This window comes from Mastigoproctus giganteus, chromosome 5 (genome assembly GCF_048544385.1).
Source record: "Mastigoproctus giganteus isolate SK-2022 chromosome 5, ASM4854438v1, whole genome shotgun sequence".
NCBI lineage: Eukaryota > Metazoa > Arthropoda > Arachnida > Uropygi > Thelyphonidae > Mastigoproctus > Mastigoproctus giganteus.
The window spans coordinates 237,775,497-237,791,187 of NC_143579.1; the positions used below are offsets into that span (position 1 = coordinate 237,775,497).

General features: G+C 36.8%; 1 protein-coding gene across 15 annotated transcripts in view; it reads right to left on the bottom strand.

Annotated features, from left to right (window-relative positions):
• Positions 1-7,604: 7,604 nt before the first annotated feature.
• Positions 7,605-15,691, bottom strand: part of LOC150086311 (uncharacterized) — a 452,317-nt gene continuing 444,230 nt past the window's right edge. For 6 of the 15 annotated variants that reach the window (XM_090374473.1, XM_090374476.1, XM_090374471.1 and 3 more), the window contains one exon: positions 7,605-8,733. In XM_090374473.1, coding sequence (XP_090230599.1) covers positions 8,520-8,733 — 214 coding nt within the window. In that variant the 3' untranslated portion in view covers positions 7,605-8,519. The remainder of the gene's footprint in view (positions 8,734-15,691) is intronic. The other 9 variants (XM_090374479.1, XM_090374478.1, XM_090374477.1 and 6 more) reach the window with 3 other exon arrangements.

Here is a 15,691-nt window from a genome sequence, read left to right on the forward strand (position 1 = left end):
GTACGGAACCACTCTGTAGGAAAGGAGGAACAGGCGGTGTTTTCACCTTAGAATTAATAGACTGTAATTTCTTCCCCGGAAGTTGCACACATCGTATATGATGGAAACGCAAAATCCTAATAAGACGTTCTGATACGCCCGGATAATAGGGGATGCAGGCGGTAGAGATAAATTCATTGACGCGAGGAGGGTTAGTTGCATTACAAATTCGTGAGCCTGAAGCTCTCATCTATCTAGAACATGAAGTTGTTAGTCACAATTTGAAAGCTCTGACCTAATTTTAGAAATCTCCAATTGCCTCTCACCAATCGAACCAGAGTGTGTCCAATCGAGGGGAAATAAAGTGCGAGCAGTGCACGCAAATGACCAGGGGCGTGCGCAGACCCATAAATGGTAAATTGGCCTGTGCACATTAGCTTCCTAAAAATGGAAGTTACTAAACTCGAATCCACAAAAGAAAGATTTTTGAGTAAAAATCACAACGCAATCTTCGATGCTGCGAGCTTGCTCTTAGGTAAATCTGAGTGAGTCTTGAGGGCGCAAGATTTCTGTCCTAATACAAAACCTCTAGGCAATCATATGACACCCAGGCCATCTGGATACACATGGTAGCGTGCGGTCTTGCCGGAAGCGGAGTGATTCACAGAGAACGTTGATTGGCAAGCACACACTACAACAGAAAGAGCCTGTGCAACAGAGTTGTCATTCATTATCTTGTGATAGAGTGACCCATGATAAGTACCTTTGTAACGAGATATATATATATATATACAATAAACCATAACATTGTCTCTTGACCATTCTCTCTTTATACAATGTTCTCAGCACTAAATAAGCTATTTAAAGAACCATTGTCTTGCAGCCACTCTAGAATCCCTGCCATCTGGAAGTGGGGGAAAAGAGTGGAGAACACAGCGCATCTTGATGTTGCAGTTTACTCTTTACTTCTCAGAGTAAATTTAAGAACACAGGATTCAGTCCTAAATAAACGACTAGAAGCTCATATAAATCCCAGCCTTTCTGTATTCCTATTTTAGTGTTGCCTAGAAATCTAGTTGTTTATATTAAACATTGTACAGCAAGCGCCCTACACTATAACAGAAAAAGATGTGGAACATAATAATAATGTCATCCATATGTTATCTTATAACAGACAATTTAGGATGAGGTGCAACTGATTCTTCGTCTTCGTCATCATTATCGTCCTTTGTTCTCCCTGAAGAACATTTTCTGCAGTCTCTCAGAAAAAATTTGATCGCCCGGATCACCTTCATTTTCGAGCCACTGTTCCACATCATTCTCAGTTGCATTTTTGTTGCCGGTCTTCAGAAGTGTGTCCCGAAAATTAGACGTCGTACAACTTCTTCCAAGCATTGGCCAAGGTAGCAATCTTCATAGGAGATCTGATGCTGTATGAATATAAATCCTGGTGCCTCTTGTCTTCTGTTTCTTCCAAAACAACCATCACCTCTTCCAAAAACTGCTTCTTATACAACTTACATGCAACGATTACACTCTGATCTATTGACTGCATCAGTGAAATAGTGTTAGGCTATTTAATTCTTCCATCCCTGATAACTAACCTCTCAGCATTACGGTGAGCAGGTGCATTATCTAGCAGTAAAACAGCCTTCATTTCATTAGAAAGAATTTTAAAATTTTCAGTACATCTGTCTGATAGCGTCACACATCAGATAGATGTACGACGCTATCAGATATAAATAGGTTCTAAATTTTTCGTTCAGGACAAATTTATTGTCCGTTAAATCAAGGGCCTACTGTACATTCAAAATATCAGTTTTCAATGACTGTGCATGGGAACAGTAATTTACAATTGCTTGAGAAACTAGTATAATTGTTTGATAATTGACAATGTCATCGAGAAAGGTCCATGATTTTCCTTTTATCTTCGGAAATATTTGTTCAATTGCTGTGATTGTAGCAGTAGTGTGGTAATTCACTAAGTTTTATTTTTCACCTCAACAATGACCTTGGCTGAGTGGGCGTAAAATGCTCGTATGCACACAGCCTCAGTCAGGGTAAAATGGTGCTCATTCAGTGTGTTGAGGATCAAACGGTACTAGGGGTTCCCCATCACCGCAAGTTTACAGTCCTGTGATACAGTACACTGTAAATGCCAGAGATTTAAAAGTGTATGGATATTGTACAGTAGTGTTGTGTACTATTTTTCATTTGGTCATTTAGCCACTGAGCCCCAAAGTTGAACACACTTTGCCCAGTAAAGGCAGACCAGGTACACCAGCACATAATTTGAACTCTGGCAGGTCCTGCCACCTAATTTCCTGGGATTTCAATGGCACGGGCCTAAAAAAAAAAAAAAATGACGATTCTGTAGGGGCTATATGCAAAAAGGTGAACAAGGCTAAAAAATTGGGTGAACAGAATTTTAGTGCTTTAAAGTTACACCTGTGTGGGGCATACGCTGAGAAGTAGACAGGATGGGCAGGGAGACTGAAGACTGAGATAGAAGTTTGAAGTAATTAGCCAATAGAGATTGACCCTTGCATTTGACAGTGGGACAGGCCCGTGTCCCACCAGAAGGAAGAGTGGAGAGGGGACAGGGACTGTCTCCTCCCCAGGAAGTGGTAGGAAATTACCATAGAAGAGAGCACTGGTGTAGATTCCTAAAAGGCCTTTGGTGTTGTCAGTTATTTGGTTTTTAGGAGCATTAGCAACTAAGCCCATATTGCTCTGGGGATATGCGGTGGTCATTCCCTAACCTTCCCGCATCCTCCGTATTTGGTGGTCACGGGCTCGAAGCCTAGTCTGATCAAGAAGCGTGTGCTACGCACTGCTGCTCCTGCCCACGGAGGAGCCTAGGTGTTGTCAGTACAATTGGTAATGTCCAAATCAGTGGTTGTCGATTTCAACAGGTTTGTCTGGAGGGCTTCAAGAATTGTCCTTACATATGTTGTTTTACTAATGGGCAACTTGGATCGGTGGATATATCTTTCACTATTGAGGATCACCTTGTTCAAGTCTGCCTTTGTTGTGCCAGGAGGGTTTTGTCTTGTGAAGAAATCCTTTGCAAAGCAGAAGGCACTGTATTCATCCTGGATGTCTAAGAGGCGAGATTCTTGATCCTTTGGAATATATCTGATCTTTGTAATGAAGATACAACGAAGGTCCTCATATAGTTGCCAGTCATAGACAAGGTGCTGCCAGCTCTCAAGCCTCTCCTGCCCCCAGGTACATGTTGTCCTTTGTGATGCAGAGTTTAGCATTTATAGAACCGTGGCCAGTAAGTAAAAACGTTGTGTATAGTCCTGACAAGAACCATGGTGGAGATCTGGGGAAGGTTCTATTGATATCTGGTAGGAATTTCCTGGTTCTCTTCCCCTTGGTCGAGTTTGACCTGGTTTGCAACTCCTGCTGCAGATGAGCATGGAGGCGATGTTTTTCAGCTGTCTTGCCATTTGCTGGATTAATTGTAAAGTTGAGGAAAGTTTGTCGGTTTCCCTTAGAAAGGTGGTACAGCAGACCAGTTCTAATGACATTGAGAGGTAAGGCACCAGCCAGGACGCGAGTGCTCACTGTGCAGCAGGCACGGGAGGTGACGAGCAGTATGGAGCACGTTGGATGGCTTCCGGCATCCTGTTGGTGGCAGTGGTAGCTTTGGTATACCAGATTCCTGAGGCATGTTATCAGTGTGAAGGCAGTTTTGAAGAATAAAGACAAGGTCTTCGAGTTGAGTACCCATTTCACCCAGGAAACAAAGTGCAGTGTGTTGTGGTATGCTGAATTTAAATGTCATAACAGTGCAACGTCAATACCGACAAGACTATAATACATTGGTTTAATCAGTTGAAGGAAAATGGCAGTGTAGACATTAAGAAATCTCCAGGTCAAGCACCGTCTGAATAGACTAGTGCAAAGAAATCCATCGCTCGTTGCAACCTGGAGCTTAGCATTCCAAAGACCATTCAGAATGTACTCCATAAACGAGACTTAACTCAAACCTGAAGACATACTGAATCTGCTAGTGCCATGTTAAATGATATAGAAAATGAAAGTTATTTAAAACTAATTTTGTTTAGTGACAAAGCAACCTTCCACAAAAATGGGTCACAGCAACAAAATGAAGTTCACCAGTATGTACATGATACTACTAAAATAAACGTTGGTGGACTAATGCATGATTGCTTGCTAGGCATATTTGTTTGCTAAAAGGAGAACTGGCAACATTTATTTGCATATGCTTCAGCTTTGTTTTCCTTTAAGTTGAAGACAGGAGTTTGATTTTTCAGCAAGATTGTGCACCACCTCATTCCAGCCGTAATGTGCAGAATTCCCTAAATGACAGGTTTGCTGATCCTGGAAGAGGTGTGCCTGTGCCTTGGCCAACAATAAGTCCTGACCTGACACCATTACTTTTTCTTGTGGGGGCTACCTAAAGTACATAGTCTATGCAGAAAAGATTCACGATCTGCACCATTTAAGAAAGGATCGCAGCTGCAATAGCAACTGTTACACCATATATGATTGAACAAAAACATGGACAGATCAACTACCGCTTGGATTTTTGCCAAACAACGAACGGTACTCATATCGTAACATACTAATGTATGAAGTACAACTTGAGATATTCACAAATCATTATCATGAAATCTGACCTTTTTTAATGACCCTGTATATAAATAAATCTGCAGCAATTGTCAATCCACTGCAGGATGGTCTGAAGTTCTGTTGAGGGAAATGGACCATAATCTGCTGTGCAGGTTGGCATATATTTTGTAACTTATTAGTCTGGGAGTTGAATTCTGATCAATACAAAGAATGTGTGCTATGGCACTCCCACTTCTGACTTGGCAACAGAGGCCCACATTATATATATATAAATGCATATTATGGCATGGGGTTGGAAATTGAGATCATATGAATTAAGCAAAATGTTTTTTATAAAGTTGTGTATTTGATTCACATCACATTGGCTTAATGGTGCAAGGAAGCCAAAGGCTTTTTCTGCACTAGCCAAAAAAATTCCCATTACCCCGAGAGTCAAAAGTAGAAGGGAATCACCAAGAAGAGAAGAATGATGATATCCAGCCCAGGACCCTGGGTGTACCAAGCTCATACTCACCAAGTATAAGCCCCTGGGGTCAATTGTGATGTGAATGAATGCATGTAGTTGTGAAGGAAAGCTGGAATTTTAGCTTTTGCATGTCCTATCAGTGGCAGTCATGATTTCATGACTGCCACTGATAGGACATGCAATTACCACTAAGTGATCCGTATTGTATCCTCACAGGAAAATATAATGCATATACAAGTCATTCTAGGAACACGAGTAATTGTTACTTTGGAATAGCACTTGCGAGTTTATTATACAAAATCAATTCACAATACACCTTACATTTTGTTGCAATCACCAGCTCATTGCAAGCTTTAATTCACCATAGGTCTTAATAGCTTATTAGTGTCAAAATTAACACCAACAAGCATAGTTTATTTAATAAATTGTTAAAATCATCTAAAGTTTATTTTGAAGTGATGCTTACGTACTGATATGAAAATTTGCAGAACCCACAGATTTTCATATTAGTAAGCCAGGAATTTTCCACATTGCTGTTTACCATGTAGGACGGTAAACAATTTGCTTTGATGCTAGGAAAAGGGTGGCCCTCAATATTGCCATTCATTTTTGATCCATCTGATTTTCCTTTACATCCAAAAACACTTCCCATAGTCTATGCTCTACTGCAGTATCATGCACACTAATGGCTTCCATAGCACAGTGGTCAGGCACAAGGGTGCATAAGCACACATCTTGAGTGACTGGGGTCTGACTGCTAAATAGTGCCGTTTCTTGTATTCTATCTATCTTGTGAACTCTGACCGTGGTTGTTCTGGAATATAAACAAAATTTATTTATCAGTCAAACCTTTTGTCACCTTTAGCAGCAGATTCCCAAACTGTCTCAAGCTTTCCTCACAAAATAGCATGACAGGTGATCTTTTATCTTCTTGCAGTCTGCAACCAGCTTTTTTCATAACCTCCATGGGGCCTGCAGATCACTTTACATGCCACTGCTCTAGTCCTGCAAGGTACTTAGGAAAAATCCTGTGGCTTTAAATGTTAGTCCCATAAGACCTATTCTACCAAAATAACTTTAATGAGAGGAAGGTTACCTTGATAGATAGGTCTGACAATCTGTATATGTGGTATGAGCAAAAAGCAGTTGCCAGAGGCCAAATAATTGCATGATCGAATATTTAGTAAGGATAATATCTATATAAAAGTATAATTCTGGTGTTCATTAAAATTTAAATTGAATTTTAATTTTTGTAAAAGGTTTGAAATAAAAAAAAATTTAACTGTTTACACTAGTTTATTTTCACCTATAGTTTACAATACAAATAACCAGCTTTCCACTATCGATAATACAAAATGCGCACAGCACAATTTACAAAATTATAAACTTTCTCCCTGTATAATAAGCTGATGAGGAATAGGTATACAATGAATGGGTATAAATACCAATAGATATATCAAATGGTGGCAGAGCACCTTTTAACAGTTAGACAACATATGGTAAGGAAGACAAAGAATACCTGAAAAACAGCACCGAATTCTGAAAAAAGTTAATTTAACAAGATTATTAACATGATTCTTTAATGTTTTCTTTAAGTTTGAAAATGTCAATTTATTCTGCTATAAATGAACTCAGTTGCTTACAAGGAGCGCAATATTCAATTTCAGCATTCCTCGATTTCTACGTTTAAACAGAATAAAGCAACATTTTACAAATTTGAAGCATTCAGTCCGAAACTTGTTCCATGGCACAGCAAAGAAAGAAAACATACTACTTAGTATCCACTGACAAGAGTTATGTTTAGCACCCTGACCTTGTCAAAATTGTACCATTCTCCATTCTTCTGATCCTAATTTCACAACTAAGTCATATGTTTTCATACCAAAATTTATTTAGTTTTCTACAGATTTTTACATGCACAAAAGCTTCAAAAACTTCAGACTAGCTAATATACACTGCTTATTCTTTATACATTCAGAAATTCCATAAACTCAGATTTCTGACAATGATTTATTTGGATACTTAGGCAACAATTAAGAAGCAAGAATATGTATTTAACCAAAATACATTAACAGCAGCAAAATAAAGGAGACCCATCTTTGAATATTAGAAATGGCTGATCTAAACTACTAATAAAATGTCTTGGGTATATTTTAACTTAAGTGTAAGTAATGTTTAATAAGTCATTGTGTGCTGTTTCTTCATTCAAAAAGGGTTTTCAGCAGTGGTGTTCAGATACTGTATAATCTCAGTACTATGTTACAATATTACTTATTCGAGAGCTCGACAAAGATGTTAAGTGAAATCTTGTGGGCCATCAGCTCATGCAACAAGAATACAATTCAATGTACAACTATCCACAGTGTTCAAGAATTATGGCTAAAATTTTATTATTAGTTGAGCAGAAATAAATTTAAAAAAAAAAAAAAAACAACAAACAAACAAACAAAAAAAAAAAAAAATTGTATGAATTCTCAGTTCATAATTTTTCCAGAATATGAATCAAGATTGAACATCTGAAATAATTTTATTATTACATAATATATTAACCATGATCGTTTAAAAATGCAATGAAGATACTATACAAAGTTTACAGACCTAGTAATCATACACCACTACACAAAGTGTTCTTTATGTTCTCTGCTATAGTTAACACATACCGAGTCTTAAATATTTAAATAAAAATCAAAAAGGACAACTTTACTCCATTGGCCACAATGACATTGAGCAAATGGTACAGCTATGGCAGTGCTCAACTCTTACTTAAACCAAGCACATTTTAAATTCATGTAAAATTTTAGTTAATTTGATACCAGCTCCTATAAAAACATTCCAAATTGCAATTGCAAATGGATAAGTAGAAACTTTACAGATATTTCAAAATTATGATGCATGATTTAAGCAAGTCATTATTGGGAAGTCTGTTGAAATATCTTAAAATTACAAACTTTCCCTTGCTAGTTAGAGAAATAAGCAGCAAAATGGTTATTAAGTATGTATGGGGAAGGGGTACATAAAATCACAATGTTGTTTTCATACAACAATATTTTTCTAAATCTTTGATTAAGCTACTTGAGGGAACTTCCATTTGAAGGTGACTAACATTCAAAGCAACATTAATGCTGTAATAAATTATAAAGCTTTTAAAAAAGTCTATATTACAGAGCAAAGCATATGTTCATTATCACTATAATTAATACTAACACACAAAGCTGAAGATGCTTTTAATATAAAAACTTGAAGGCTAAGTAGTAAATACATGCTTAACAAACACCACTGTTATCAAGCAGTTAGTCCTTTGTAAAAAGTTACTTGACTGCAGAGAATGACAATTATTGTACTTGAAGCAAATTTTGTTCTAAATGAAAAGAAACAGATGTCACACAGTAGGCAGTGTGAATAATCTACACTGAATTACATACAGACATCTTTAATAAACCGTGGCATTGTAGCTTTGTCACATTTTTTATGCTGTCTGTTCAACACACTGAACATCTCCGTTGGTATATTCTACAAGACTTCCATTTTCATTAACATCACAGGGATTAGGGTTGCGGTTCCACTTTTCTTTGTGTTGCTCCCGGCCAAAACCCTCATCATAATTTCCTCTTGAAATGAACAGCTGCTTGAAGTGAGGTGTGCAATAAAGTCTCCCACCACTAGTTGTATAGTTCTCCAGCCTGAAATATGAAACAAAAATGAAAGTAAGACTGCTACATAAATTTTGAAAAATCTGATGAAAAAAAAACTAAGGTTTATTACTGAAAATAAAAAAGCTGATGCTAAGTGAAGAGAGCCAAATTTTCCTTTGGGAGAGCTCTTTAGCAATTAACACTCCTACATTCTGCAGAATAGTAATTAATTCATAACTGAGATCAATGGCTGAAGTCACTTTAATGTTTCAATTTATATAAATTAGCAGTTTAGAAATAGAAATTTCAATTTAAAGAAACAGCTAAAAAAAACAAACATGTAAATATCTGCATAATTATTTTTTGTTTCCATACATTTATACAAGCACAAAAAGTGCCATTATCCAGTCGAAGGTTTATCTTATATACCCAGTAATAACCCATTGTTCATTCAATTAAAAACAGTCTTTGCATAGCATTCTTAAGAGGCCCAAGACAAATCACAGGGAGAAGGGCCAGATTTATGTCACAAGGTTATGTAGGATGGGAAATTTGCCAATCTATTTCATAGCTATATACTTGCAATGCAGCTTTGACCATTTTCTATTGTTATATGCAATTGTTCCCTGGTGATAAAGGCAAGGAAAGGATATCAATCATGACAGGAAATGTTTCCTTTTCTGAATATCAAGCAGTTGCAATATACACTAGAGTGAATAATGCATTGGAATAATTACTTAGTTATTACTCATCCCTAATATCAACATTTAAAGAGGTATAGGAATAATAAGACTATTGAAGAGAATCCACAGGATCTTCAAGAAATATTATCCGACACACAAGGGGGGGGGGGGCTATAACATTAAGGGCAAATTCCATATACAGTAATACCCCGACTTACGTGAACTCTGAGTTACGTGGTTCTTGATTTTTTCGTTTGGTGTATATCTAAAATTAGCTTACCAGTGATTTGGAAATCAAATCATAAAGCTTGGGTGACAGCTTCCGTTTTTGAGGACTGGTTTGGTCACCACTTCATACCCGAAGTCGAACGTTATTGCAAGTCTAAACAGATTCCATTTAAAGTGATGCTTCTTATTGACAATGCACCCGGTCACCCTCCTGCCACCCTAATTAATTTCGACCCATGTGTGTTTTTGCCTCCAAACACAACCAGCTTGCTTCAACCGATGGACCAGGGAGTCATCAAAACATTCAAGGCTTACCACACGAGGCGTTCATTTGCACGTCTGAATGAAGCTGAGACAAAATAGTGAGATATTTGTTAAAGACTTTTGGAAACAATTCAATGTTTTAGATGCCATAAGAATCATTGAAGAATCTTGGGATGAAATTCACAAAAAAAAAAAAAAAAAAAAAACATTGAATGGTCTCTGGAAGAAACTTTGTTTTTTTTTTTTTCAAAAGCGAGATGAAAACAACGCCAGAAACTGATCATGTCGCTCATGTGATAGAAAAAGTTGTTAATCTTGCCAGGCAATTAGATTTGGAAGTCAATGGTGATGATGTCAACGAGCTCACAGAGATGCGTGAGCAAAATGTCACTGAAGTATCCGACACTTCAGACCCAGTTCCACCAGAAAAGCACATGACAATTGCAAGTTTGACAGAAGGTCTCAGCTCAACTGAAAAGGGCTTAAAAATTTTAGAACACAGACTCCAACGAAGAACACATACCTACAAAGCAAGGAATAAAAAAATTAACTTGCTACGAATAAATTCGTGAAAAAAAGAAGGCACTGTGTCGTCAGATGAATTTGTTAGGTTTTATGAAGCCATCGACATAACTTTTTTACGTAACTCATTTATTTTTTTAATACATATTTTGTATTAATATGTATAAATAACTGCAATTTTATTAAATATTTTTCTTCTAAACTAGTGTTTTTGTTAGTCCTTGGTCCCAATTAAACAAAATTTATATGCAAAGTTGAACTGCGACTTACGAAAATTCGACTTAAGCGATTTTCGCCGGACCCACCTATCGCGTAACTTTGGGGTATTACTGTATACTTAACGCTTATAACTGCTACTTATGAATAATAATAAGAGCTTTAATCATAATAAAGTCTGTCATGTTTAGTATTAGTGTAATGGTGCAAGGAAATAAGATTATGAAATAAGGAGAAAAACATAATTGAACCAATACTTTGGAATAAGACAAATAAATAAATTAAGTAAAATTTCCAACCTCTACAACAGTGGGTGTCATCTTATTCCCATAATTGCTCTTTAAAGAAAGCAAAATTTGATTTAATTCTACAATATCCCCTCAGCATTTAGTTTACTCAACCTTTTTCAAAAGTCAGGGTCTCAGGCAAGGATGTTTCTCAGCATAGCCAGCCTTAGTTTTGCTAAAGTTATTGATAAAAGAGTAAGGTAGGGGATGTCCGACCTGCAGCCATAAGCATTATGCTGCCTCCCCCCACTATCTCCACAGAACTTAACTAGCATACTGCAAAGCACTATACAGTGGATTCCGATTTGGGCCAAATCTTAAAAAACAGAACACAATCGAGAAAATAGCCAGGGTTTACCTCACTTTGATCAACTGATCGAGACAGGAGACAGCAACACTGGAGATTACCCTACAATTGTCTCCGACCATACCACATGGTTCAGTCGGATTTCTGGAGGTCACAACCATAAAACAAAAACAATTATGCAGTCACCTGTTTATTGTGCTTTTGTTAGTGCAATCTATCATAAACGGATAGTAAATGCGATAATACCGACAGCTGGTATTCTGTGGGTTATGGTGAAGTGTGTTTACACTTCCATGAAATCTTCAATTACATAAAAAAAAAAAAAATTAATTTTCAGAATCTTCTCTTCATTCCTATTTTTAAAGCTTCGTAGCTTGTTACTCCGTTCTCACTTGTGCGTATCTTGTTACATGCAATTTGTATGTGCCGTGTTCTTTGTTATTGATTGCTTATCTTTATACTGTTTTAAATTTTAACCCCCACACACAAATGTCAGTGAACAGAAATGTCAACTAGTTAGAATGTACATATTACAGTACGTACGCATTAATTATTCCGATAATCGCGTAAAAATCTGAAGGATTTTCACATATCATTTAATTTTTTTAATTGGTAAGGTAATAAAGGGTAAATTTGTGCTTAATATATATCTTTACTTTTATAGCCAGTGGATTATATTTCTCCTATTTTTGCTAATTAGAATTAAAATTCAATTCACAAATGTGATCAATGACTGGCGCTTACTACACATTGCATAGCGAACAGTACTTTACTATGGTGACTCCATTGTAATGTGAATTTGACTGTACAGTGAACCAATTGTAAAGTGGGAGTCCATTGCATTTTTAACTTTTTTTTTTTACTTGAAACCTCAGATAATTGGGGCAGCCGCTTAATTGGGCCAAAATGCACTAGTCCCGACGTGTCCCAAATAACCGGAATCAACTGTATTTCATTTAAAAAAAAAAAAAAAAAAAATGAATACAGTAAACCCCCGCTATTCGTGGGGGTTACGTTCCTGAGAAATGCCGTGAATACCAAAAACGCGAATACCGAGTTATGGCTCCCAGAGTAATAAAGGGGTTCCGTTCCAAGTATGAAATATATAAGAAAAACTAGCCTAAAATTTTGTCTATGTACATAGTGAAATGCAAGCATATGACATCAAAATGAAAATAAGAAACAATTTAATATTAAATGTAATATTTATTAGAATATTTCAAACAAATCTTTCAATTCAGCGCTTTTGCTTTAGCTAAAAAACTTATTCCGCCAGTTTTATCACCAGTTTCGCTAAAGTGTTGATAAAGGAGTTTTGCCTTTTCACGAATGATGAAAAGGGGAATTTTATTTTGAGTTTGGTCTTCTATCCACAGATTTAAAGCTTTTTCCATTTTTTATAATTTAACATCATGAGTTACAGAGCAAATTTTTGAAGCAATTAGCGCGTTTTCACGGACACTACGGCGGATTTTTTCTTCCGATTTTTTGATTGATTGTACCATTTACTCTGATTTTATATTGTTTTGCCACTGAGGAGACACTTTCACCATTAGAAATTTTGTCTAATAACTCAATTTTATTCGCCAATGACATCACCTTTGATATTTTCACATTTCCCTTGTTATTCAGCAAAGCTTTTGACTCAGTCCCACATGAGTGGTTGCTTTATAAGCTGGAACAGGTTGGAATCACTGGGAAAATCCTTAGATGGATAGAAGGATGGCTTCAGGGCAGGAGGCAGAGGGTTGTGATAAATGGCTATTCCTCAGATTGGGTTGATGTAAGAAGTGGGGTTCCCCAAGGATCAGTATTAGGACCACTGTTGTTTTTAATTTTCATAAACGACATTGATGAAGGGATAGAGGGCGTGATGTCTAAATTTGCAGATGATGTTAAAATTGGTAGAGTAGTTAATGATCACTGTCAAGCTAAGCTTCTTCAGAGAGACCTAGATAGACTTCAAGAATGGTCAGAAAAATGGCAGCTGTGCTTTAATCCAACAAAGTGTAAGGTATTACACCTGGGAAACAGTAATCCCAAAAAAACTTATTCACTTGGTGAAGTTCAACTAAACCCAGTACTGGAGGAAAGGGACTTGGGTGTTACGATACGGTCAGAGATGAAATTCTCTGAGCATTGTAAACAGGTTGCAAGGAAGGCCCATGGTGTCCTATCGATGACCTATCGAACTTTTGCAAGTAGAGATTTTTTTTTTTTTTTTTGATAGTTGTTGGCGCATCGGCTTCTGTGGCCATATTGCACCTCCCAAGATTTTTGCAGTACTTTGATCCAAGCCCGAGGCGGGAATCGAACCCGCGACCTTTGGGTTGCCGGGCAGGTACTTTACCCACTCAGCTAGCCCGGTCGGCCAAGTAGAGATAGGGACGTGATAATCCCATTATATAAGGCTTATGTTAGACCGCACCTAAAGAAAGACAGAGCTTCTTGAAAGGGTGCAAAGAAGGGTAACTCGCCTGGTGAGATCGGCAAAAGGGCGTCCTTATGAACAAAGACTTCGAATATGTGGGTTGCAGAGTTTGGAAACTAGACACCTTAGAGGAGATTTGATTGAGGTGTTTAAGGCTCTGAGAGGCATCAGTAAAATGAATGAGGACAAAATTTTCAAGATTATAAATGATGCTAGAACCAGGGGACATAAATTCAAGTTACGGGGGGAAATGTTTAGATTGGACTGCAGGAAGTTTTTTAGCCAGCGAGTTATAAATTACTGGAATAAGTTGCCTTCATGGGTGGTAGAGGCAGACAGTTTGGGGAAATTCAAAGGTCATCTGGATAGTACTTTCGGGTAAGGGAAGCGCATAGGATGATAGGTTTCATTTATTTTTTATTTTATTTTTTTTATTTATTAATTATTATTATTTAGTTATTTATTTTATTTATTTATTTATTTTTTGTTTTTATCATTGTTTTGTTCGGATTTTTTTTTTTTTGGCTGGTGCAGCATAAGCCATAGGCTTTCTTGCACCATGCGGCCGTTACTAATACATACAATACTCATAGCCATATTTTTGTACGGGTTAGAAAGAACTTGTCCAAATAAAGTCACTTTCTTCCGTTAACACACTCGAAAAAGTCTGTTTTACACTGAAAACGGTAGATTTATTGTTTTTGTAAGCATATCAATTTATAAGCATATAAATTAATTAAAAGCAAATGACGAAACCTTCCATGACAAGCACATAACACATACTGAACAAGGATTAGCGAGAAACATACAAACTCGCGATTTTGTTACCCCTCTCCCTCCACCCACTGAGCACTGTTTTGACTGGGAAAGATAATTTTAGCCACACCCATGTTTTTTTATGGCGGAAAATGTTCACGTTGCTTAAAATTAGCATTTTTTAGGTTTCATTTTATATTAAATCAGCGACCGCAAATAGCGGGGGTTTACTGTATTCAATTTTTTTTTGAATTTCTTTATGATCTTCCTGATGTTTATTTAACAATATTGTTACAACCATTAATAAGAATGTTATTTAGAGTCATGTAATAATGGTATTATGTTGGATTTTTGTATATAATTATGTATATAAGTGTAAAAACACCATAGACAACACTTAAAGGAAAAAACTACGATAGTAGTGTAAAAGGCGTTTCAACTATCTCGTATTGTACTCATCCTTCACGAGTTACCATATATTGCACTACTTTGAATAAGTAATGCTTCACTAATAGAGAAGACTTACTTATTCTTATTGGGCACCACCACCCAAAGGCCTCTGTAGCTGAGTCATCAGGAGCAGGAGTGCAGTAGCACACGCTTTGAGTAGACCAGGGTTCAAAGCCCCTGACTACTAAATACAGTCGATCTGCCAGCCTTCACTGGACCAACTTGGCAGACTATGGTCCAATTCCCTCAACATGAATTGTTGAGGAGGCTTCCATCCTGTAGTTGGTTGATAATGGCTGCAGTTTACTTTTTTTTTTTTTTTTTTTTTACCCAGACGGCACTGTTTCAAGGATAGTTGGCGTTTGCCCACCCATTTGTGGGTGGGCAAGCACCCTGGTATTGCAAACATGACAACCCAGTTCCAAAGAAAATCCCACAATGAGAGATGCCAGAAGTACATGATGTTTAAGTAAGACTAAATGCAACTGGGCATATTTTTAAGAGTGATAATTATCTATATAATACAGGTAAAAACACCATAGACAACTCTTAAAGGAAAAAACTACGATAGTAGTGTAAAAGGCATCATTTCAACTGTATCTCATATTGTACTCATCCTTCACAATGAGATACAGTTGAAATGATGCCTTTTACACTACTATCGTAGTTTTTTCCTTTAAGAGTTGTCTATGGTATTTTTACACCTATATTATATAGATAATTATCACTCTTAAAAATATTATGCCCAGTTGCATTTAGTCTTAATTATGTATGAAAAATAAGCACTGATCAACAAAAATTACCTGAAGGGAAAAAAAATGCTGTATTTCCCTAAGCCTTTAAAATGTAGGGTTTGGGAAAG